The 23,608-nt window shown below is 36.8% G+C and overlaps 3 protein-coding genes across 7 annotated transcripts; 2 read left to right on the top strand and 1 right to left on the bottom strand.

The window, feature by feature from the left end:
- The first annotated feature begins 2,080 nt into the window (after positions 1 to 2,080).
- On the top strand, positions 2,081 to 7,699 carry LOC127508028 (germ cell nuclear acidic protein). 3 transcript variants are annotated; one of them, XM_051885513.1, is made up of 7 exons: positions 2,081 to 2,927; positions 2,970 to 3,075; positions 5,166 to 5,227; positions 5,356 to 5,424; positions 7,033 to 7,084; positions 7,204 to 7,240; positions 7,322 to 7,699. In XM_051885513.1, the coding sequence occupies exons 1-7, from the start codon at positions 2,523 to 2,525 to the stop codon at positions 7,374 to 7,376; spliced, it is 786 nt and encodes a 261-aa protein (XP_051741473.1). In that variant the 5' UTR covers positions 2,081 to 2,522; the 3' UTR covers positions 7,377 to 7,699. The 3 variants fall into 3 exon arrangements, with proteins under 3 accessions (XP_051741473.1, XP_051741474.1, XP_051741472.1); XM_051885514.1 differs by having other exon boundaries at positions 2,081 to 2,876; positions 2,925 to 3,075; XM_051885512.1 differs by having other exon boundaries at positions 2,087 to 3,075.
- Positions 7,700 to 12,027: 4,328 nt separating this feature from the next.
- Positions 12,028 to 17,279, top strand: nosip (nitric oxide synthase interacting protein). 2 transcript variants are annotated; one of them, XM_051885510.1, is made up of 10 exons: positions 12,028 to 12,147; positions 12,407 to 12,482; positions 12,598 to 12,703; positions 12,880 to 12,961; positions 13,052 to 13,187; positions 13,283 to 13,434; positions 13,812 to 13,928; positions 15,812 to 15,882; positions 16,009 to 16,117; positions 16,210 to 17,279. In XM_051885510.1, exons 2-10 carry the CDS (start codon positions 12,413 to 12,415, stop codon positions 16,279 to 16,281), a joined length of 915 nt encoding a protein of 304 aa, XP_051741470.1. In that variant the 5' UTR covers positions 12,028 to 12,147; positions 12,407 to 12,412; the 3' UTR covers positions 16,282 to 17,279. The 2 variants fall into 2 exon arrangements, with proteins under 2 accessions (XP_051741470.1, XP_051741471.1); XM_051885511.1 differs by lacking the exon at positions 12,028 to 12,147 and having other exon boundaries at positions 12,158 to 12,482; positions 13,295 to 13,434.
- Positions 16,383 to 20,542, bottom strand: rcn3 (reticulocalbin 3, EF-hand calcium binding domain). 2 transcript variants are annotated; one of them, XM_051885508.1, is made up of 8 exons: positions 20,389 to 20,542; positions 19,806 to 20,027; positions 19,516 to 19,709; positions 19,081 to 19,253; positions 18,460 to 18,520; positions 18,267 to 18,358; positions 18,065 to 18,172; positions 16,383 to 16,679 (listed from the first exon to the last, which is right to left on the bottom strand). In XM_051885508.1, the coding sequence occupies exons 2-8, from the start codon at positions 20,018 to 20,020 to the stop codon at positions 16,578 to 16,580; spliced, it is 945 nt and encodes a 314-aa protein (XP_051741468.1). In that variant the 5' UTR covers positions 20,021 to 20,027; positions 20,389 to 20,542; the 3' UTR covers positions 16,383 to 16,577. The 2 variants fall into 2 exon arrangements, with proteins under 2 accessions (XP_051741468.1, XP_051741467.1); XM_051885507.1 differs by having other exon boundaries at positions 16,383 to 17,888.
- Positions 20,543 to 23,608: the final 3,066 nt, after the last annotated feature.

Genomic DNA, 23,608 nt, shown 5'->3' on the forward strand with positions numbered 1-23,608 from the left:
AATATTAAGGTAGAACCACTGAACTCACATGAACTGTTTCAAATATGTTTTTAGTACCTTTATGGATCTTGAGAGTTTGAATGGCTTTGCTCTCAATGGAGGCCTCACTGAGCCATCGGATTTCATCAAAAATATCTTAATTTGTGTTCCGAAGATGAACGAAGGTCTTACAGATGTAGAACGACATGAGGGTGTGTAATTAATGACTGAATTTTATTTTTTGGGTGAACTAACCCTTTCAGGTAATATAATTGGACTACTTTTTGATTACTTTTAGGTTACTTTTGACCAAACTCATTTATCACATTGATTTGAATTGGATAATATTGTACCATATTGATATAAAAATACAAAGAGAAAGAAAATGAAGAAAGAAAACTTCAACAACATGAAGTGCATTAAATATTACATTATGTCAGGGTTTCCCAGACTGGGGTTTGTGAATTTAAACATATTAAGCAATTAAATCATAGAATTTAAAATTAAAATAAAAATTTTTAAAATAAAAACAATAAAAAAAGTGTTCGCCTGCATGTCATGTGACCATTAACCAACATCAGAGAACTGTGAACTTGATTTATTATTATTATTATTATTATTATTATTATTATTATTATTATTATCATTGACAACTTAAAATCTCAGGGGGTACTTCAAGTACATAAATTAGGTCAAAGAGGCTCAACTGACAAAAACTGCATTGCATGTAAATATGAAATGACATGTACATTTTAATGTGTTTGAAAGTCAAAGGCCTTCCAAAGACAGTAATACAGAATTAAATTCAAATAATTAACGATTAGATGTGCAATGTTGAGAAAACACTTGAAATGATTTCTAAAATGATTTTAAATCCAGTGTTCAAATGTTGTGGGTCACTATATGCTGTGATAGTCACATGACTAGTGGCATGTATTAATTATATTAATGTTTTTCTTCATAAATGTTACTATTGCTCATTGTTAATTTATGTTCATTAATAATACTAATAATGTTAATATTTATAATGTATACCAATTTTTATTAAACTTTGTTTTTAAGCAGTTTACATAAAAATGTGCAATTGTATTAGAATCAAAAATCAACATAACCTTAAATTTAAATAAATTTGTACTGTTCATTAATGATAGCATGATAATAAATTAACTAATGTTAACAAATTGAACCTTAATGTTATGAGATCTCATCTGTGTTTTTTTTCCTCTTACCTATGGTGCCATTTCAGTGACTTGCAGTGTTCATAAAGTGCATCACTGCAGTTATTGATTATCAACAAAATATAGCTACTAAAAAGGAATGAGGAAAACTAAAGGAAAAGAATATAGATACTGTAGATTGACTGGGGGGCAGTTGTGTGGTATGCTGGGGCTGGAGCGGGTCTACGGGGAGTCAGTGGTGCACTGTGCCAGGGAAGGTCACATTACCCTGACTGTGGTAGAGCAAGGTTTTAAATAGAGAGACTCATACCCCACCCAGCCCTCAACACACTATTCTGGGGACACATGAGAGGGGAAGGCACTGTTACTGCCACAGCCAAAGATTGACGGATGACTGTTCCGAAAAATAAAAGTGGAGATCCTATCAACCAGTGTATGTGCGTGTGTGTGAGAGTTTCTATATATCAACTTTATGGTTTTTATGTTTTCATTGACAACTGGATTTATGCCCATCACAAATGAATGAACTCATTGTAAATTATTTCATGCCACATGGACGGAATAAAATCATAAACTTGGTGCACGTTCAGCACACTCAGAGACGAATTGCATATTTCTGCATATGTTTGTGCTAATCACTCCATTTTTCATTTGGTTTTATTCAACAATTCCTCCTCTTTGCTCATCGTCTTGATATAGATCTTATTATCCCTCCCCTTTCCTCCACCCTCTGCTCTCGATATATGGTCATACTCTCCTTGGAACCCCTCCTCCGCCCCACTGCCGTCTCTAAAGTTATCATGGAGTATGCTGAAGGCCTCTCTCTCTCACACCTCCAGCCTAAAGTGCACGGCCGGTGGTTGGTGGTATGGCTGCCAGCACTTGGCCCTGTCACTCATTTGCCCCAGGCCCCCGCCCCCATCTCATTTTACCCCCGAGTTTGTCTGTCTGTCTGTCTCTGCACCAGTAGTGAGGTCCGTGCTGCAGACACTGCCTTGCCCACCACACAGCTCTTGGTAGTCTTGAAGAGCTAAATCAACGCAGAGGGAACATTTTTTGTCTATTTTTCAGAAATCTACAACAGAAACGGGCTTGCGAAGGGATCCCCGTCGTGCTCGTCTGTCACTGGGAACAAGCGTGTGGACTATTGGAATACTTTGGACCTCTTGACTCGTCACCTGTTCTACCTCACCATAGCCTGGGTGCATCTGAGAGTCTGTGTGATTGCGAGTGAGTGTGTTTGAGAGTGTGTGTGACTTAAGTGGATCTAGGTGGTGTCGGCGTTGGGGTTTTGGTTTGACAGGTGCACGTGCAGGAGCATTGCACTGTCCGTTCCTCTGTTTGGATTTACTGCTCTGATCAGACATGGCTACTCTGAGAAGCTTGCTGCTGGGGCTTTTGCTGGCCCTGCTGTGCTCCTTCCAGACACCGCTGGCTCCCTCATCATCTGTCAAAGCCCAGGATCTGCCACTCATCCGTGAGGAAGGCCTGATGGCTGATGATGATGATGACGACGACGATGATGATGATGATGATGATGACGATGACGATGATGACGACGATGACGATGACGACGATGATGACGATGACGATGACGACGACGATGATGATGACGACGATGATGACGACGACGATGATGATGATGACGATGATGATGACGACGACGACGACGACGATGATGATGATGATGATGACGACGATGACGACGACGATGATGACGATGACGATGATGATGATGATGACGACGATGATGATGACGACGACGATGATGATGATGATGACGACGATGATGACGACGATGATGATGATGACGACGATGATGATGATGACGACGATGATGACGACGATGATGATGATGACGATGATGATGATGATGATGATGATGATGACGACGATGATGATGATGATGACCATGAAGGTATGTAAAGTTGCTCTCGAAGTGCTGTTGAATCCCCCTGTAATTTAGCAAATCATCTACCCCCTCTCTTAGCCCTCCATAAGTATTTTCACCAAATTGGGAAAGAGAGGGGAGGAGCAAGGGGGCCCTTTTGGCCACTCCCACTTTCTGCACCTCAGCTCTGTCTCAAAACGTTGCTCTTGGCCTGCTGTAGTTGAGGTCCAATCAGTCGGTCATGTTATCCAATCAGATCACTCAGAGCTTAGCGCAAGCCCCACCTCCTCCCCTCTCCAGCTGTCCATCACCCTGGCTGTCTTTGACTCTCTCTGTCTTCTCTTCCCTGCCTAAATAGAGCTATGAGTTCTGTGGGCCCTCTGAAGGCGGACTGCTTGAAGTCCTGACGTGCAGTACAGTACAGTGCTTATGAACTGAGGACTTAAGAGAGAAAAGAGAAAAAACAAACCCAGCGCTGCAGTCTGAGCCCCAGGCCTTACACTGGCCCAATAGATCAGATCGTTCTTTGATTTTTGTCTCGTTTTGAAAGAGCGGGTTCCAACCTTTCCTTCATCCTTCTATTTGTCCTGTTTGAATTTGGAATCTTCTGCATTTGTGTCACCGTGTGAAACTACAGAGAAAGAAAGAGAGACAGGCAGATGTAGTGGGGGAACATAACATGGAGAGAGAGAGAGCAACGTGGAGTATTAGGGACCGATAGAGAAAGAGAGAGAGAGAGACAGGAGGATGTTGGATGGTTGTGGGGAGTATAGGAAGGCAGACTGATTGGACAGATCGGTTTTAGATTCTCTCTCTTTCACTACATCTCCCAGATCTCATTCTTTCTCTGTAGAGATTATCTGTAACAGAAGTGACATGTACCCCAACCTGATCTGTCTGTTTGTAAAGTCATTGAGTGGTATTTAAATGAACTATATGGGTTTATAAAAGTTACATATGTTATCTCTATTTATGCTAATAATTATTTATTTCATTATCCTTATCAGAAAGGATTCTCATTCTCTAAATAGTTGCAAAAAATAGGAAAAGAAAAAAAAAACTCATCCTTCTAAATGTACATTCTCCAATACTTAAACATGTACTATTGGTGTAACATTACATTTTAGTTTTTACATTTAGGTTTTTTTTTTTTTTCGTTTTTTTTTTTCTTCTCTCATTTAAATTTAATTAGTAAAACAGACAACTGGAAACGTACAGTGAGCAGTCAGGGACAATACATATGAAGTGTTTCAAGGACAAAACTAAGGCTGCAGCAGCGGAGAGGTAGCAAAAGAGAGAGAATGTTCATTCATAATTTACATATTCATGTTGATACAAACAGGAAGTATCACAAGGGAACAGGCAATACAGCAACTATCAGGAGATGCTAAAATATGACTGTTTAGACTGAATCCTTTTTCTGTTGTTACTGTGTTTTTTTATTATTTTTTTTCCCTGGTGTTTGTTTTTTCATTCTCTGTTTAGTGTAATATCTGCTGTGTCATCATTATAAGCAGCACAATGGTGTTGTACAAAGCACCACATCTTTAACCCCACTCTGAAACGAATAAATCAAATGATCCTGTGTTGCACGGTGTAATTTCTGTTACCTCTGTTATTTCACCTTTAAATGAACAGTGTTTGTCTTGAAATGTGTTTAAGCTTAAATTAATTAACATTTTTGGCAAGTGTTATTCATTTCGAGAGCATAGCTGTAATCAATACAGATAACTTTTTAGTGGTAGCCTATAAATTGTATTATTTTTAGATAGAAACCTAAATTTATCTTTAAACATAATTGTGTGATATTGTGATGGTATTAACATAAACCTTAAGAAAAATATACAATAACTGTTATACATGGTAGTTGTATTTTTTGTCACTTTATGCCATCTCTTTGGATGATATTGTCTAGGGCGTGTGTGTGTAAAAAGTGTTCATATTCATATACGTGTGATGAGTTGTGTGTGTGCATGTGTGAGAGGGAAAGAGAAAAGTGGTGTTCACGTGAGTAAGACTAATTCATTCTGCTCCTCATCATCACATTACTCACCTCACTCTTTTCATACACGTCAATAACGATAAAAAACAACAACAACAGCTGACATTTCTTTCAGATGATGACGACGACGATGATTATCACGATGGATCCATTTGCTCGTTCTGTGCCCACTGTGAGGTAGGATCCCCTGCGCTCTAGTCTAATGAAGTGCAATGATTTGTAGTCTACTAATGCCTTCATTCAGCCTGTCTTATTGCTTGAATTTGGCATTGATTTAGTCATTTCTCATTTATCTCTTCCCTCAGCATTGCGACAGCTGTGATGAGTGCCCATGTAAAAAGGGAGACGACTCTGAACACTGCGACTTCTGCGATGTGAGAAACCCACCACAAACACACATTTCCTTAGATAACTACAATACAGTTTACTAAACAATTCAATACAAAACAATGCACACCCTCAGTTCAGGAAAGACCAGCAGTGCAACACTGTATCATTTTGCTCACTGAACTACACGTACATTCCCTGAATACTGTGTACTACTTTATCTTTTGAATTGATATTCAATTCATTGTTGTAAGAACTATTGTAATTATTAACTAATTTCAATTACCAGAGCGAAATAGGCTATTTGACTGTGCACCACATTTTGCATGAAACCCGGTTATCACATTGTTTTCCCCCAAAACAAAAAAACTCTAAGTTCAAGCTATTTGAAGAAATGTATAGTAAATAAGGAGTCCAAAACTAACTAGTCCCTAATGAGTTATTACCGTAATTTACTCTCAGTTTGCAACCCTGTTACTCAACCCCCCACCCCCTTTTTTCCTCCCCTACACATTGCCTTTCAGGCTAATTTTATTATTTGTTCAGGAAACGTGGCACCAAACTACAGCATCAAATTCACACATAGCTGTTCAACCCAAAGCATAAGAATAAATATATTAATTCTCAATAAGAATATATTTATTCTGACAAAAAAATTATTATTTATTTATTCACTGCAATTTGAATGAAGCTAGTTCTATTTTTCCCTTGAGGAAACTATAGAAATATATATAAATTTTGGGTACACTGTAAAAAAAAAAAAATAAATAAATAAATAAATAATTGAATAATTGTTGGTTTAACTTAAAAAAGTAAGTTACCTTATAATTTTGAGTTCATTGAAATTAAAAATTTGAGTTAATACACGGAATGCGATTGTTTTAATCAACAGAAACTCAAAATATTGTTATCTGAACCACATTAATTATTGAAGCTGATTTGACAAAAGAAAAAATGTTGCGATAACAAAATCTGAAAAATTTTTTTTTACAGTGTGGTAATAAATTGCGCTTGCTGTAAGTGTTCAGTGCCGCTAGAGACCCTTCAGATGTGTTTGTACAGATAGACAAACCGATGACTAGCCCAGAACACACCAAGTCGACGCCGACGAGCTAGTGGCGACGACAGCAGACTGTGGAGTTGGCTCAAGTCGGCAGCGTCTGGGTCCAAAGTAGCCCTGACACACCAAACCGACGCTCGACCCCCCAAGTAGCACGTCCGTTCTGCGCCTGCATAAGAAGAAATGCCTTTCCGTACCAGCAGGTGGCAGTAGCTGAACAGCCAATCAGAATGATCAGATGGCCCGACTGACCGACGAGCGCTGACACCGATTCAACATGTCGAATCGGCCGAAAAAAAGCCGATGAGAACCAACTTCAGCCGACGGTGTGGAACAGACTGAGAAAACTTAGTTGGCCGACGAACAAAAACTGCCCGACGGCCAACCGTCGGCTTGGTGTGTTCCGGGCTTTAGTCGCAGCATGTGGGGGTCCAGCGCAGTAAGGTGTTTAAATGCAAATTATATGGTTGTCTGAAGCTATTGATGTCTGTTGATGGGTGTTCTTTTCCCCTAGAAAATCACATACACAAGCAATTTTTTAATAAGTCATAGCATGAAATTATCAGGACATTTTAACTGTCTTTTGTCTTTTCAGGACTGTGGAAAGTGCTACATCTGTCCTGTTTGTGACACCGTCTGCCAGCCAGGTGAGAAAACACTACAACAATATGAACTGTTTTAGTTGTTTAGATTGTGGATAATTTGAAAGTATTTCGAAGTCTGATAGTTTTATGAACTCATTACATATTTTACATTTTCCTCAAAGGTGGCTTTGTTGACTCCGTTTCTGGATCCATCTATAAGTAAGATAATATTCTACTGTAAATAATCCTGCGATACTACTTGTTATGACCAATGAGGTCACCTGTTGTCTTCTTTTTCAGGACTGTCGCGGATGTCTTTGATGATGACGATGATGATGATGATGACGACAACTAAACCCACTTGTCACCACCATGTGGTCAAAAGAGGAACGTGCAACTGGACGTTGCGTTTCACAGATTTTATTTACATTGTAGCGTTATGTTCATTGTCGTTAAGTTATTTTTCTCTTTTTAATGCAATCACATCACACGCTACAGTTCGGTCAATATATACATACGATTTTAATAATTTCATTACCATAAATTAAGTTGATTTGATTGAATGACATGTTTCCCTTTTAAACAATCTTGTTATTAACATAAGTTATGATATGAAATGTAATTGCAAAACTGTGTTGTTTTGACACTACTTATGGAATAAAATGATGGGACGTTTTATTTATGTGTTCAATAATGTTTTTTAAATACTTACAAAAACATGCATTTCATATCACTGTCAACACCGATTTATGTTTTTCATTTATTTGCTGTCAGGCGTTCAGTTAACGCAACATGAAGAGAGAGAGAGACATAAGAAGAAGAAGAAAAAAGAAAGAAAGAAAACTGTATCATCATTTACTCACCCTCTTGTTGTTTCGAAGTCGTATGTAAAATTGTAAATTTCTTTCTTCAGCAGAAAAACAAAAGGAAAAGTTCTGAGCACGAGAGAGCATTTAGATATTTGATAGCCCTATATATAGGTTTAAATAGTAAAATAAGATAAGAACAATCGTCCATAGTCTTTTGATAAGAAAATAACTAAGCGCACTGTATATTATTAGGCTCTCTGAATTACATGATTCTGATGGGTCAATAGCCTATTTGTACAATCACTGATTCTTGAGAGCTATTAGGTTTGAAAATAAAAATAATTTCTATTGTAAATAGGGATTAATAATAGAATGTATTTCACAATTATCCCCTTCAATTTAATTGTATCATTATTATATCAAATGTGACCCTTATTGTCTTCTCACTACATCTAAAACTGTGTCCACTGAGAAGGGTTCAATCATTCATATGCAATAAAATGGATAAAAATGTTTTTTTAATGATGAAAAAGCTTGTTTTATCAAAAGCAACACTTAATAATATCTCTTGTTTTTCAATGACACATGCATGTTTTATAAGATTTCAAAGTTGTGTCCCCACTTTTTGTCAACACCGTCAGACATTTATTAAAATGTAATGAAATCAGGGAATATCAGGGGCAGCTGTCACTCTGAGAGACCCCTTTGCCACATTCCACCTCTGCAGAGTACATCGCTGTCAGACAGGCTCTAGTAAGTTTTATAATTTTAGAATATTTTAAACCCTAATGTTAATATTTCCTGTGTCACAACCATGATATGTCAACACCCTCTTCCAATTTCTGAGGAAATTATTTGAAATTTTTAGATCATTTTATTCTCCTGAAGCAGGTTCTATTAGCATTTAGCATCAACAGAGAAAACAAAATGGCTACTACATGAACTCCATTTGTTTTGTGAAAGAAATGCCTAATATGTCAACACCGTCAGTGTCAACACCATAAGATTTTCTGTCTGACGGTGGTGACAGGCCAATGACGGAGTTGACATTTAACATGAAGTCATCATATTTTTGTGTTTTTCAAGTCATTTTTAATTATATTAAATATAAAATAGTGTTTAGTTTTTCTAATATTGTAGAAATACTAAATATGTGACCTGACAGCATATATTGCTTTTGTGGATTGATAGTCATCACTTCTAGCAGAGTTAGTGTTGAGGGACCATAAGGCTTAAATTAATTATTACCCTGATGCAAAAACTTGAGGCATTGAGATCCAGGCAGTCCAGCAATAATTATGTCACAGATCAAATTTGAATAAGAACAAATTTATTAATTAAAAATTATAGAGACAAACAAATTAATTAAGTACTTAATAGTTAATAATAAAATCTAGAGTATTGTATCTAACAGATGAAGATGAAGATCAGAATATAGAGAAAGAAGAAACAAAATTAAGATATTTGCAGAATGACATGAGAGGTACAAGAGAAAGGCAAAGAAAAGCAAAGAAAAGCTCAACCATCAAAGACCAAGTCCTTTTTAAGCATAGGAAAACTTACATCCCACTCAAACTTATGTTTTGGTCTAATAAGAAAAGGTCAAACAGATTTATCCATTATGTCATAGTTGGTGTAACAGCTAGGTCAGAGTGACTGGTCAAATGTTAAAGAATAGATACAAAAGGTGTTGTTTTCACACCCTTAAGGGAATTTTGCAGATCTTGCATTATCACATGTCTTAAGAAATAGAAACGGACATATTTTGATACAAAGGTACATCAAGTTAAAATGAGCAACTAATTCTGAAAACATTGCTTCTGCAGTACTTGGCAGGCGTCCAATATCTAACCACAAACGTGTCAACATAATCTGTCACATTGGAACACTTGAATATAGCAAGCACACATACTCTTTAAGATAAAAGAAGAATAACCATAAAGGAGTACAATAAAGAGTAAATACTTGAAAATATGATGAGGATTAATATATGGAGTAGGAGTGCATGAATATATGAAATCAAAGATAATGTTGAGAAATCATAAGCCATAAATGATTAACATGAATATGAATATTGACCATTTTGGATCCACCATGATGCTCCTAAGCTTTATAATGGGAGTGCACAGAAACCACCTGTTTAAAAATCAAAAAAGTGTATCCATCCATCATAAAAAATACTCCACACGTCTTCTAGGGGTTAATAAAGTCTTTCTGATGTGAAGCGATGCATTTGTGTTAGAAAAATATCCATATTCAACACATTATGAAGTAAAATATCTAGCTTCCGCCAGACCACCTTCCGTATTCAACTTAGGAAGAAAGTGTAAAACTCTCGCAGTTCAAAACGCTTCTTAAGTTGAATATAGAAGATGGTCTGGTGGAAGCTAGATATTTTACTTTATAACTTGTTAAATAAGGATATTTTTCTTACACAAACACATCGCTTCTCATCAGGAGGACTTTATTAATCCCCCGGAGCCGTGTGGAGTACGTTTATGATTGGAGCATCAGGGTGATTATTAATATTTCTCCAATTGTATTCGTCAGAAAGCAGAAGGTCATAAACACCTAGGATGGCTTGAGGGTGAGTAAAGCTTGGGGTAATTTTCATTTGAAAGTGAACTAATCCTTTAAGTACTCACCCTCATGTCGTTCCACACCCGTAAGAACTTCGTTCATCTTCAGAACACGAATTAAGATATTTTTGATGAAATCCAAGAGGTATATGACTCGTCCATAGATAGAAATTTAATCAACACTTTCAAGGTCCAGAAAGGTAGTAAAGACATTGTTAAAACAGTCATGTGACTGCAGTGGTTCAACTTTAATTTTATGAAGCGTCGAGAATACTTTTTGTGTCCAAAAACAAAACAAAAATAACGACTTTATTCAACAATATCCTCACTTCTGTGTCATTCTTCTATGCTGTTTACGTTCAGCGCTTCCAGGTTCTACAGATATTGTTGAATAAAGTCATTATTTTTGTTAACATACTTACTGTTTGTTGTGTTTGTTTTAATAGAGTAATTGACTGATTCAAGTATTTGATAGTTAAAATGACTACAAATTCAGGTTTTCGTCATCACCGTCAGATGTGTCAACTCCGTCAGGTCTATGTCACCTCCGTCAGATGAATATTTTGATAATATTTCATTATGATATTTTATATTTGTTGAGGAATTGTTGGTCATAGGTAAAAATGTAATCTGTCTGCTAACATGAGAATGGGTTTTGAAATGTTAAAATCATCTTGGTTTCTGTTAAAGATAAAGTTATATTATACAGTCCAATTTAAGAAACACAGATGGCAATCTTTATAATAAATATATACATATATAAAGGTTTTTTTTTTTTTTTTTTTTTTTGTGGCCTCTGTCAGCCTTGGTAAAAATGAGTGTTTACTATACTTTTTATAGGTCTTGTATAATGTGAGTGAAAATTAATTTGTGTTTTTGGTGTCTGACGGTGTTGACAATATAAGTGATGGCAAGGTAAAAAAAAAAGCACATTTTGATTAAAAAGAGAAAAGTTGGGAGGTTGTATCAAAGCATAGCTCAGTATCTTAGTACATGTAAGATACATAAATGTAGTTTAATTTATCTGAGTATAAGGTTTATTTTTTTTCAATATTGCATCTTGTTTTGTCCCACTTCTCAAGAATCAGTGTAATACAATAATGGTAAAATGTTTGTCTGATCATTGTCCAAGTCCATGTTCTTGTGCTAATCTTAATCTGCATAAACTCACCAAAACGATTAGCTAAGTTACTGTCTGTATTAAAGAAGCTTTTAGACATAACTTCATTGTGAGCATAAACCTTTAAGAAACACAAAAAGCTGAGTGAGAGAGAAGGTAAAACAGAGGCGAATGTAATTAATACACACTCGGGTCAAGAATAAAGACCCATTCACACCAAAAACGACAACTATATTAGCATCCACACCAACGGACGATAACGGTCTGTTTAAGCGCACGCTCGTGCTTTAACGCGCCAGGTGGATTCTGATTGGCTGTCGTTCATCAGCTGGAATAAAATGCTCTTAAATGTTACTTTAGAGTTATAGTTATTATCATCATCCTTGGTGTGAATTTTAATAGACCAATGGCTTTCTACAGTGTAATGGACTATTTTTAGCAGAATATCTACGATAGATCAAATCAATAGTTTACTTATTTATTTATAATAGTTTTATTTATTGTTTGTTTGTTTGATCACACTTTGGGGATTTATTTTTCGCGTTGACTGCGCGTGAACTTTTATTTTGAAATTTATGAGGAGGCCAGCAGGTTCTTTCCGGTTCACGATCGTAAGAGGTAAACAGCAACTTCTGCGCTTATTCCTGACCTGTACTTATGAATATGATAATACTTTATGATAAAACACATTGTGTTTGATTTATGTGTGTTTCACGGCTTGTATTTTAGTAACATTCACAACTATTATAGATTTAATGATCCTCCTCGCTAGCTCACTAAGCAATTATCCATCAGTGGGCCAACGTGTATTTATGTAAAACTGGGCATTAATTTGTTCACTAAACTCATATAAACGATTAATTTTGTTCTGTAAAAGACAAACATGACTCGACACGGGAAAAACTGCACAGCAGGAGCTGTTTACACTTATCATGAGAAGAGGAAAGACACCGGTAATGTACTTATTATTTATCTAACTATGTTTCTGTGGCGTTATGTCACTTAAATATATAAATACATAATATATAGTTACTATAACAAATTGTGCATCTCGCTTGACATTTCCAGCCGCTTCGGGTTATGGGACACAGAGTGTGCGTTTGGGGAAGGATGCGATCAAAGATTTCGACTGCTGCTGCCTCTCCTTACAGCCTTGCAGGGACCCTGTTGTAACGTAAGAGTCCCACTTTTACAAATATAAATGTTCTGATGCTGAAATTGTCTTTGCATGCGGTTATTTAAGTGTTTATGCGGTCTTAATTGTATCTGCTGGATGTTACTGGTCAATTTGCATGTCAGCAGCTTGGAGACTTGGATTGATGTGTGTTTGTTTATATTTGCTTACTGCAGTGAAGATGGATACCTATATGAGAAAGAAGCCATTCTGCAATACATCCTTCACCAGAAAACAGAAATTGCCAAGAAAATGAAGGTTTGAGCACTTTTTACATGTGTATTTTGCTCTAAATGTGAATCTCCTTCTGTGTTTGTCTAACAGACATGCGTATGTTTTTAAACTCAGGCATATGAGAAGCAGAAACAGGCTCTGAAGAGTGAAGGCCAGCTGGAGTCCAAGTCTGAGGAGCGAGACAGAGCTGAGAAGTTCAAACAGAGGGAGAACAACATCGTCTCCAAGCCAATCAACCCCTTCACTTCAGGTACAAAAACTGGAGGATAAGATTAAACTAAAGAGTAACTCTATGAGATTACACACATATTCCTGCTTGATTATGTGTAACTTATTTTTCTTTAGATAAATCTAAAGATGATGGAAGACAGAATGGCTCAACCAGCTCCTCCAGTTCTGACACTTCAGCAGGAGAGTCCAGTTCTTCTTCAGCTCTGCCCAGCTTCTGGATCCCCAGCCTCACACCAGAGGCCAAGCCCACCATGCTTAAAAAACCTGTAGGTTTCTAGATCCGTCACTTTCCCCTCTCTGCCAGCCACGTGTCCCTAACCTTGGGTCTTCAGTAGTCTCACAGTCATTCATTAAAGAGCATTACACAAGAGATTGTGCTTACCCTGAAATCAGTTTGCATGCTTCTGCCAAATGCTCTTTTGGTCGGTCATGATGCCCTTGATTGGTTTGTTTGTCCATCTCGCCTCCTGGTTCAGTTGGTTTTCCACTCTGTGTGTTCAGTAGCTTCTTGTGTCATAATTATCGTCTTTCAAAGTTTATCACCCTGCCTGAGACACTAGGCAGATCAACATGCACTCAATTCAAGATGTACACCTCACAAAGATATTAATGAACTCTTTTTCATCCCTTCCTGCTTTTTCAGTCAAAGACAGTGTTGTGCCCTATGTCAGGACGTCCTTTGAAGATGAGTGATTTAATTTCAGTGCGCTTCACTCCACTGGACCCCAGTCTGGACAGAGTGGCCCTCCTCACACGCCAAGTAAGAAGTGATCTCCCACCTTTTCCTTTATTTCTTCTAACCTGCATCTCTCTGTTTTCATTTAATCCTGTATACACTGCCGTTTAAAAGTTTGGGGTCGGTAAAATTTACAAAAGTCTCTTTTGTTCACCAAGGCTGCATTTATTTGTTCAAAAATTACTCCATCACTCCAGTCTTCACACGATCCTTCAGAAATGAATCTAATATGTTGATTTGATCCTCAAGAAACACTTCTCATTATTATCAATATGGAAAACAGTTGTGCTGCTTAAAAAGGCTAGTTCACACAAAAAAATTGAGGGTGAGTAAATAATGACAAAATGTTCATTTTTGGGTGAACTATCCCTTTAAAGGGGTCCTATTATGTTGCTTCTTTTTATCTTTTTTTTTTTTTTTTTTTTTTTTTTTTTTTTTTACATTTTCAACTGTCTTTAGTGTGTAATGTTGCTGTTTGAGCATGAAAAAGGTCTTTAAAGTAACAAAGGACAAAGTCACTCCAAAAAGATTTATTCTCTATATCAGTAAGCTCTGTTTCTGAACTCCCTCAAATGCCTCGATTTTAGTCTTGAGTTTTCTTCCGGGCACGAACATAGGCCCTGTCCCAAATGACACCCTAAACACTCGTGGTCTTCCTACGAGTCCACACTTTCATGACGTAACGCCGCTTTGACTGTCGGGAAGATGTCTGCTCAGCAAAAGTGCACGTCGAGGGCGCATGTCGGCCACAAAGGGGGCGTTCGCGAGCACCCTTCTGAAGCCTATAATTGACAAATGGGACACCCTGCCGGTCTCGTGGACTTAACGGACACGCGCACGCAGCAGCCATTGTAAGTCCACAAGACCAAAAGTGCATAGAAGTGTGCCATTTGGGACAGGGCCATAGTATGTTGAAACTCGCGGAGATGGAAAGGGACGTAACGTTTCTGAAATGCGTTTGAAACTGTTAACCAATAACAACACACTCGTCCAGCTGGCCAATCAAAGCACATTGCGCTTGTTGGGAGAAGGGGCTTCATAGAGACAGGAACTAAATGGAGTGGTACTTATAGACTGAGAAAAGAGGTGCTGCAACAATGTAAGATATGTAAAAATAATGTTTGTTTTTTTTAACATTAAAGCATGAAAACCTATTCTTTTAGAGCCCAAAAACTAAATCAAGAAAAAGGGCATAACAGGTCCCTTTTAATATTTTTGTCTAAACTGTGATGCATTTTTTTCAGGACTCTTTGATTAATAGAAAGTTCAAAAGAAGAGCATTTATTTGAAATATAAATATTTTATAACATTATAAAAAAAATTTTTTTCTGTGACTTTTGATCAATTTAACATGTCTTTGCTGAATAAATGTGATACATATTAATAATTAATGTATTATCACATATTCTATATATATTAAATATATTTACAAAAATTACTGAACCCAAACTTTTTAACAGTAATGTACAGTCAAACCAAAATTTATTCAAAATTTATACCTTGAACATTTTATTCATTAATACAGTTTATTCACTATAGTTAAAAAAAAATGGTAATAAAATATGACAAGATCTCAGAGTTAAACTGTGTCAGAAAAAAATAATCTTAATTATGTCAGATAACACTTAAGCAAAACATGGTCAGGTCAAAGTGTCTGAATAATTTTTGGTTCCAAATTTTTACCAATTTTACTGGTAATCCACTGTATGAAGAATTTTTGGGTATAATATGTCAGTTTACTTTATTTTGCTATCCTCACTTACATAAATGAACTATAGTGTCCTGCACCCACTAGTAAAAATATATCAAAAATGTCTGAATAATTTTTGGTTTAACTGTATAGTGACACTGAATTATTGTATGCCTTGTTTTTGAGCCATTGAGAAAATGTTTTTTGTGATCCTCAGGACAGATACGTGTGTGCAGTAACCAAAGACACGCTTGGGAACTCGGTGCCCAGTGCAGTTCTCAGACCCTCGTGAGTTTGACTTTTACATTATTTATTCAACAAGATTTGATCTGGCTTTATACCTTTTTATACATTTAGTCCTTCCTCTCACTTCTAGTTTCTCTCTCTTTTTGTGTGTACTGTCTTTCCCTCAAGTGGAGCTGTAGTCACTATGGAGTGTGTGGAGAAGCTCATACGGAAAGACATGATTGATCCAATGACTGGAGACAAACTGAAAGAGAAGGACATAATACCCCTTCAGAGGGTGTGTATAAGAGAAGTAGTGCTGAAGAGACTGTCTCAATATGTTACAAATGTACAGTCAGTGTTTAAATGTCTGTCTTTGCTCGTCAACAGGGTGGGACTGGCTTTGCAGGCTCAGGAGTGGATCTTAAAGCTAAAGAGGCCAGACCCGTTATGCAAGCATAAATGAGAGGATTAGACAAGGCTTTGACCCTGTAAATATTGTCATTCATTTTGCAGGATTTTTTTGTTTTTTTTGTTTTTTTTTTTTGGGGGGGGGGGGGGGGGGGGGGGGGGGTGTAATTTGAGTGAATGTTGAAGTTATGTTTCTTTTTGCCCCTGAAGATACTATCATGTTATGTTTACACAATATACAGCATTTTTAAAAAAATAAACAATTCATTTTACACACTTTAAAAGTCACATTTGTCTTATTTTAATAGTTTAAAGAGACATTAAGGCTTTTTGTGGTCATAACAGGGTTAAAGTTCATCGTGATCTACCAGCGTCCCAAAGTCAGTTATCGTGCTGACTTTAATGAAATCCATTCTATCCATTATCTCACTGATAGAGAGACGACCATCCTGAGAATGAAAGCAAGGAAACAGACACAATTTGGAAAATGCAGAAGGGAAAGATTTAGTTTGGAAACAGAGGGTGACTATTAAAAATTATTTCATAAGGTTTTGTGAGTAACAGCTACATCACCTATCAGAATGCAATGCATTCTTTGTGAGAACACAAATTAAACCCCAGTCCAAAATTATTTAAAAAAAACCAACATGGCTTTATTTAGAATTCACAGAGAGAAAAATGTTCCACCAATACAGTGTCAATCACTTTTGTCTCCTCCCACCTACTGAGTCCCGCCTCTCCTTCCCTCCCTTTTTGCTCTGGCTTCATTTCTTTATACCCATTTTCATGTGAGTGGTATGCTGAATGTGAAATCACACACTGCTAATGTGAAATGTACTTTGTAACAGTCAAAACAGGCCTGTTACATTGAATACTGAAACTGGCCCTGTATTCAGTGCTGAATTCCTGAGCATCTCTCAAGTGGAAGATGTATGTCTATTTCCTCACAATATAAGCAAGCTGGAGTGTCTGTGAATGTAAGTGTTCATCATAATTTTGTTGCAAAAATGTAATGTGTTTGACAATAAATAAAACATTTATCTGTCTCAGTAAGATTCTTATCTTCATTGACATAGGCCCTGTCCCAAATGGCACCCTAAACACTCACGGTCTTCCTACGAGTCCGCACTTTTGTGACGTAATGCCGTCATAATGGAATGACTGTCGGTAAGAAATTCTCTGCCACGGAGCTCGCACAAGTGCGGGCTCTGCAAAAGTGCACATCGAGGGCACATACCGACCGCAAAAAGGGGCGCTCGCAAGCACCCTTCTGAGACTTAAAATTGACAAATGGGACATCCTACGGTCTTGTAGACTTAACGGACGTGCACACGGCAGCCATTGTAAGTCCACAAGACCGAAAGTGCTATGAAGTGTGCCATTTGGGACAGGGCCTCAGAAGCTTGAAGCCTAACCCCTGACCTTTGACCCTGGAAATGTTCCTACCCAACAGCCAATGAAGATTAGCTATCATTTTCATATTCAGTTTCCTATCTTCTCACCAACACCCAAAATATACTGCCCTTCCCCTCTACCCAGACATGCTAGCATTAAAGCTCATCGTGTCTTTTAGTGAGATCCTCTCCGTAATTGGTCGCCTGGCTCCCAACAAACATGTTCCAATTTTCCAGAATCTCCTTCTTTGTGATTTTGTCATCCTGGTTAGTCAATTACATGAAGCAGATGGAAGTCCATTGTGATTCATTGGTAGCAAATTAAAAAAAAAGACAAGAGGTAAAGATTAATTAAAAATTGATTTGATTATTATTGCCATTTATGCATTATTGCGAACTAATGACGCCACCCATATGTACACCCAGTGAATGTCACTTACGTTGTCTTTATCAGTTTCGTGAATGAGATGCCGGGCCTCGTTATCAGCATGATCCACCTCTCCAGGGAGGATCCAATGAGATACTTCATTGGCATCAAGGAAACCGTCCTAACAAAAACAAACAGATCATGAAACTTGAAAGAATAACCCGGAACCTCTCCCAGGTGATGCTGATAGTTTTTTTTTTCCCCCCACTGCATACCTTATTCATGTCTCTGAACTCTGAGAAGTGTTTCTTTTCTTTTGTGACCCAGTCTGGTTCATTCTCTCCATTTTCAGGGGTGAACATGTCCCCTAGGGTCAAAAGGAACACGTGCACATATTTTCAATTTAGTTTGACACAAAATATCAGTTCTAATGTATGTTTTTTCCAGGAAAACACTGTGGAAGTTTACCAATGTATTCCTGCAGATCAATCTTGCCATCACCATTCTTGTCAATGTCTTCAATTGTTTCCTGTAACATTGAGGGATAAAAGTTTAGTGATCTATTCCAGTGCTTCTCAAGTGATTTGTTCTGACAAATATTCTTCTATTCATCTATCTATCTAACTAATCTATCACTTGGCCATTTTTTCCCCAGCTTATGTCATGTTAACAGTTTTTCATATTGTTGGCCTATGCAGTTTATGGTAATATTAATATATTTCAATGTTTGAAAAATTATTTTAAGGACATTTTTTGTGTATTTTATTTGGATAAGTGGCACACTTATCCAATGTCAAGGCAAAATACCACAGGTGAATAGGGTAAAAATGTTAACTAATAGACATCACCAGTTGATCACTTACATTAACAATTGCAAAAGTTTTCTGAAATGTCAGTAAATTTTGGATATCTTATTAATTTATTCAAGTATTTTGAAATGTGAATCATATATTAACAAACCCTTCTGTAAAAGACCTTTGGAATATAAAGGAAAAAATATGCACTGTAATTGAAATCTACAGATGCAAAAATGTCTTAATGTCCCTCTTTCATTATATTCATCCGTCCCTGCCTCCATTATCACCTCACCTGTATCACAATGTGTCTCATGTAGTCAAACTCCTCTGGATGGAGGAAGGCAGTGAACTCTTCTCTTGTAGCGATACCGTCCCCATCCCGGTCTGCGGAATTGAACCGTCTCTCATCTCTAGTGAGCATGGCTTTGTAACTGGCCTTATCATCTATATCATCAAACTCTACATCTGGAATACAGCAACATAGTAAGTCAACCATTAATATTCTTGACTTCTGCACTATGTATTGGAGTTTATTTGTCCAACAAATATTTGTCCAACATTTTTTGTCTATTTCACCTGAAATAATAATTTTTCCTAAATACAGTATCTTTCTGCAAAGATGTTGCACTATTGTTATGGATAATAAATATACAAGCCGCTTTTAAACAGCTGTTTCTCATTAAACAATTAGCCACCACGGCCAAATTCAAAAGCTTGTATTAATTACCCATATAATATCCGTAGGTGGTGTTCTTATACTCAGTCCATCCAATCTTCCCATCCTTGTTCTGGTCGTACTCTTTCCAGTGCTTGTCCACGTTCTCTTCAATGTACCTCCTCTGCCTGTGCTTGATCCAGTGGTGTAGCTCAGCATGACTGACAAAACCATCCTTATCTGTGTCAATCTTATCCACAATCTTTCTGCATGGGGAATATAAAAAAAAAATACAAAGTAAGACACACGATAATATTATTATTCTCCTATTTCCTGTATCATTCTCACATATTTATTTTTACCCTAGTCTCTCTTTGCTCTCCTCCGGGCTCAGCTGGTCAAAGGTCTTGGCTTCCTCTTTGCCCAGGAAGGCCTCGTGGTCATACTGAAAACCATGGGCATCATCGTGAGCATGATCACTGAGGTCAGGCTTATGATGTACACGCTTCTCCTGCGCAGGCACAGCAACTGTGACCCCGGCAAACAGGGCAAGAGTCCCCAACAAGAGCAGCTGCATATTCTCCCTAAAGAGTGTGTAAGAAAGAAATATTTTATTAATTCTTTCTGGCCTGAAAAAGTATGTTTTACACTGACACAAAGTCATTGTGCTTAGCAATGAAAATTAAACTTTATCTTCAATGGTCTCATTCAATTTTAAACTAAATTATAGAGCATAGACATCTTATTTAAACTTTCAGAATAAGCATCAACTATTTTATTTTAAAGAATAAAAATAAAAAACAAAAACAAATGTATGATAATGTTTTGTATTAAGCAGCGATTTACAGCAGATAATGACTATTGAATGAACTGTACTGGCAGTAAAAATTGTTTACAAGTTTAAAATGCAAATATTTTTCATCATAACTTGTAGAAGTGACTTACCAAGCCTGCAGTGATTTCTGCTTGAGTACACCCTGAAGTTGAAGAGTACGCGTTGGCACTGTTCTTTAAAGTGCACGTAAAAGTAGGCGGAGCAGCCATGTTACGTGCCCTCAAAAATGTTTTATTGACAGGAAAAATAGCCAATCACAAGACTAAAGCAGGCGGGGCCGAGGAAAATTCCAAGTTCTACTGGCTGCAAAACGCCACGTTGACACGCGAACGCGCATCACAGAGCCAGGCGCGTTTTGGCAAACTGGGAAAAAAGTTTTAAGGACAGCTCATCTTTGACAGAAATATTGTATAGATTGCGTTTGGACTGATGCATTAATGGAAATAAATAAAGTTACATGCATGTTAAATAATCTTAATGTAACATGCAAACTGTTTTTCGTTAAGTCTTAAAGGCGCAAGTTCATATTCTGGTCAGTGGTCTTTTAATTTACTTATACGCCTAAAATAGGTAAATAGTAATAATTTAAATACTATTTAAAGGTGTTGAGCGCCCATGTCGTTTTGTAAATTAAGTGTTAATAGATTTTTTTGCGTGATATAGTGTTAATATTGCCGCAATTACAAACGTTATTTCAGACTCGAGCTCAAAACAGTTATTCTTCAGAATCTTCTAGAAAGCCTCAAGTCATTTATCATTGTCAGATCACACAAGTTGTGTTAGGAAAAGATAGCCTACATTTGGTCCTTGGTCTATACTTTTTTTTCTTATTGTAAATCTCATCAAACATGTAACCTATTACACTTGTTTTAAAGTTAATTATTTAAAACATGCTTGTATAAATGCCCTCTACATGACTCTATTTTCAAAACAAATAAATAAATCTGTGGCGATTTGAAATTCAAAAGATTTTGGGGTCAGTGTGTAGTCAGGAAAACTGAGATCATCACTTTTTTAAATACTCAGAAAATATTTAGCACGAGAGCTGTATGTATAATAACAACAATAATAGCCTTTTTTTGAAATTAACCTATTCAAATCTTTGAAATCTTCCCCTTTTACCCAGTAGGCAGTTATTACTAAAGCTTTAATGCTCTTTTTCTTTTTTTCTTTACTGCACAGTTGGCATGCACTTTCAGATGAATGCAATAAATTATTACAACAAAAGACAACTGGCTAAAATGTACTCAAATCAAAATTCATTATATTTTATTCAAGTTTTATACCTTATTTTTATGTGTTTTATATACTTTTCACTGCTGTTCTTGAAACATATTATTGGATTAAAATCTTGTTCAAATGGACGTTAAAGCACGATATGTGCGATTTTTGGATTAAAATATTCAAAAACCACTAAAACAGTGTTATATATTTTGTTGACTTGTGTACGTACATTATCCCAAATCTTTCCAAGAATGTTTAAATCCAGAGAACGTCATACCCGCGTTACCGCCGATTTCTGGTTTTATTTTGTAGAAACCATGGAAACACCAAAGACGCTTTAATATATTACATGTTTTATCAGACAAGGGAACAAATGTTTTGATATATGTATAGACAGAAAACGAATTATTGTTATATAACTCAACACGTTTAGTCTTATTGTTTAAATCTAATTTTCTTAATTTTCCGCGAGTAGCCTATCATGTTATTACCATGCCTCAGAGAAAAACACTATTTTGTGAAGTAGCTAACATAGCAGATGAAGCTTTATTTTTAGTAACACAGCATTTTCTCCATCATACAAAACATTTTTATTTAATTGCATGCCATTTAGCAGCACAAGCCATCCAGCATTTATTATATTCTAAAATCGATCTTACTGCAGTGTCAAGTGTCTCACAGCATTCGCTCGGCAGCAACACAGTCAAATGTATCTAATATGATAAACAGCGCTGCGTTACCCCTCATATGTTTGACTGGAAGAAGCGGAAGCGGCGACTGCGGCATAATAAAAGTTTCGCTGCTCTCGAGCCGTGTGTCGCGATCGTCTCTCATTATCAATCGCTCCAGCGGCCTCGTTCAGCTCCAACATCACTCGGCCCCGCTCTGCTTCATACTACAGTAACGTTAATAATCTCATCCATGAACATGATTTCTGCCTGAGTCCCATCCCAATTCTTTTCCACTGGCTGTGAGGTGAAGACGACATCAAGCTATGCCTTTGTTTTGAATAGGCGACATCTAGCGGTGGAAAAACTACATACTGTGCCTTTAAAGTTATGCATTTGGCAGCCGCTTTTCTCCAAAGAGACATACACTCAAAGTATGTTATCAGTATGTTCCCTGGAAATCAAACTTAACCTTTGTTTTGCTATTGCCATGCTCTGCCACTAGAGCTAAAACGATAAACAAACATACATGGGCCCACCCTTTACTGTTTAAGGGTTTGGGGTCAGTAAGACTTTTTTCTAAAAATAAATATTCAGCAAGGATGCATGAAATTGATCAAAAGTGACAGTAAATACATTTATAATGTTACAAAAGATTTCATTTTCAAACAAATGCTGTTCTTTTGAACTTTTTGTTCATCAAAAAATCCTGAAAAAAAAAAATTATTTCAGTTTACAACAAAATTACCACAAAAATAATAAGCAGCACAATGAATCATGTGACACTAGACTGGAGTAATGATGGTGAAAATTCAGCTTTTCCATCACAGCAATAAATTACATTTTAAAGTTAATTAAAATAGAAAACATTACTTTTTTTTTCAATATTACTGTTTTTACTTTATTTTTGATCAAACAAATGGTGAGCATAAGACATTTCTTTAAAAAAAAAAAAAAATTAAACATTTTACTGACCCCAAATTTTTGAACAGTAGTGTATGCATATAACTTTATGAATAAAGTACTTTTGGCATTCTGCAGAAACCGACAAATCTTTGAATACTTTTTTGCATCCACTTTCTACATTATCCTGCTTAGATCCTGCAATAAAAAATGCTTGCACCTCTGGATGCTAGGACCTGTGCCACTTAGTAGTGTCTACTTCTACCTCCTTCAACTTTGTCGCCTCCTTATTCTGTTGTTTCTCGACCCCTCATCCTCCCTCACATCTTTTCACGTAACTTTTCACACCTGCCCTCTTTCTTTACCTCTTTGTCTCTCTCCAGACATATACAGCGTTTCGTCCCTTGGTCCTCACCCCTTTTTCTCTCTCTCTGAGTATGTGTGTGTCCCCTCTCTTCTCTCTCTTTGCCTGTGGCTGTGTGTCTAGTACCATGGAGCAATTGAAGGTGACAGGGCCAGAGAGAGAGGAGGGGAG

This window comes from Ctenopharyngodon idella, chromosome 3, assembly GCF_019924925.1.
Source record: "Ctenopharyngodon idella isolate HZGC_01 chromosome 3, HZGC01, whole genome shotgun sequence".
Lineage (NCBI taxonomy): Eukaryota > Metazoa > Chordata > Actinopteri > Cypriniformes > Xenocyprididae > Ctenopharyngodon > Ctenopharyngodon idella.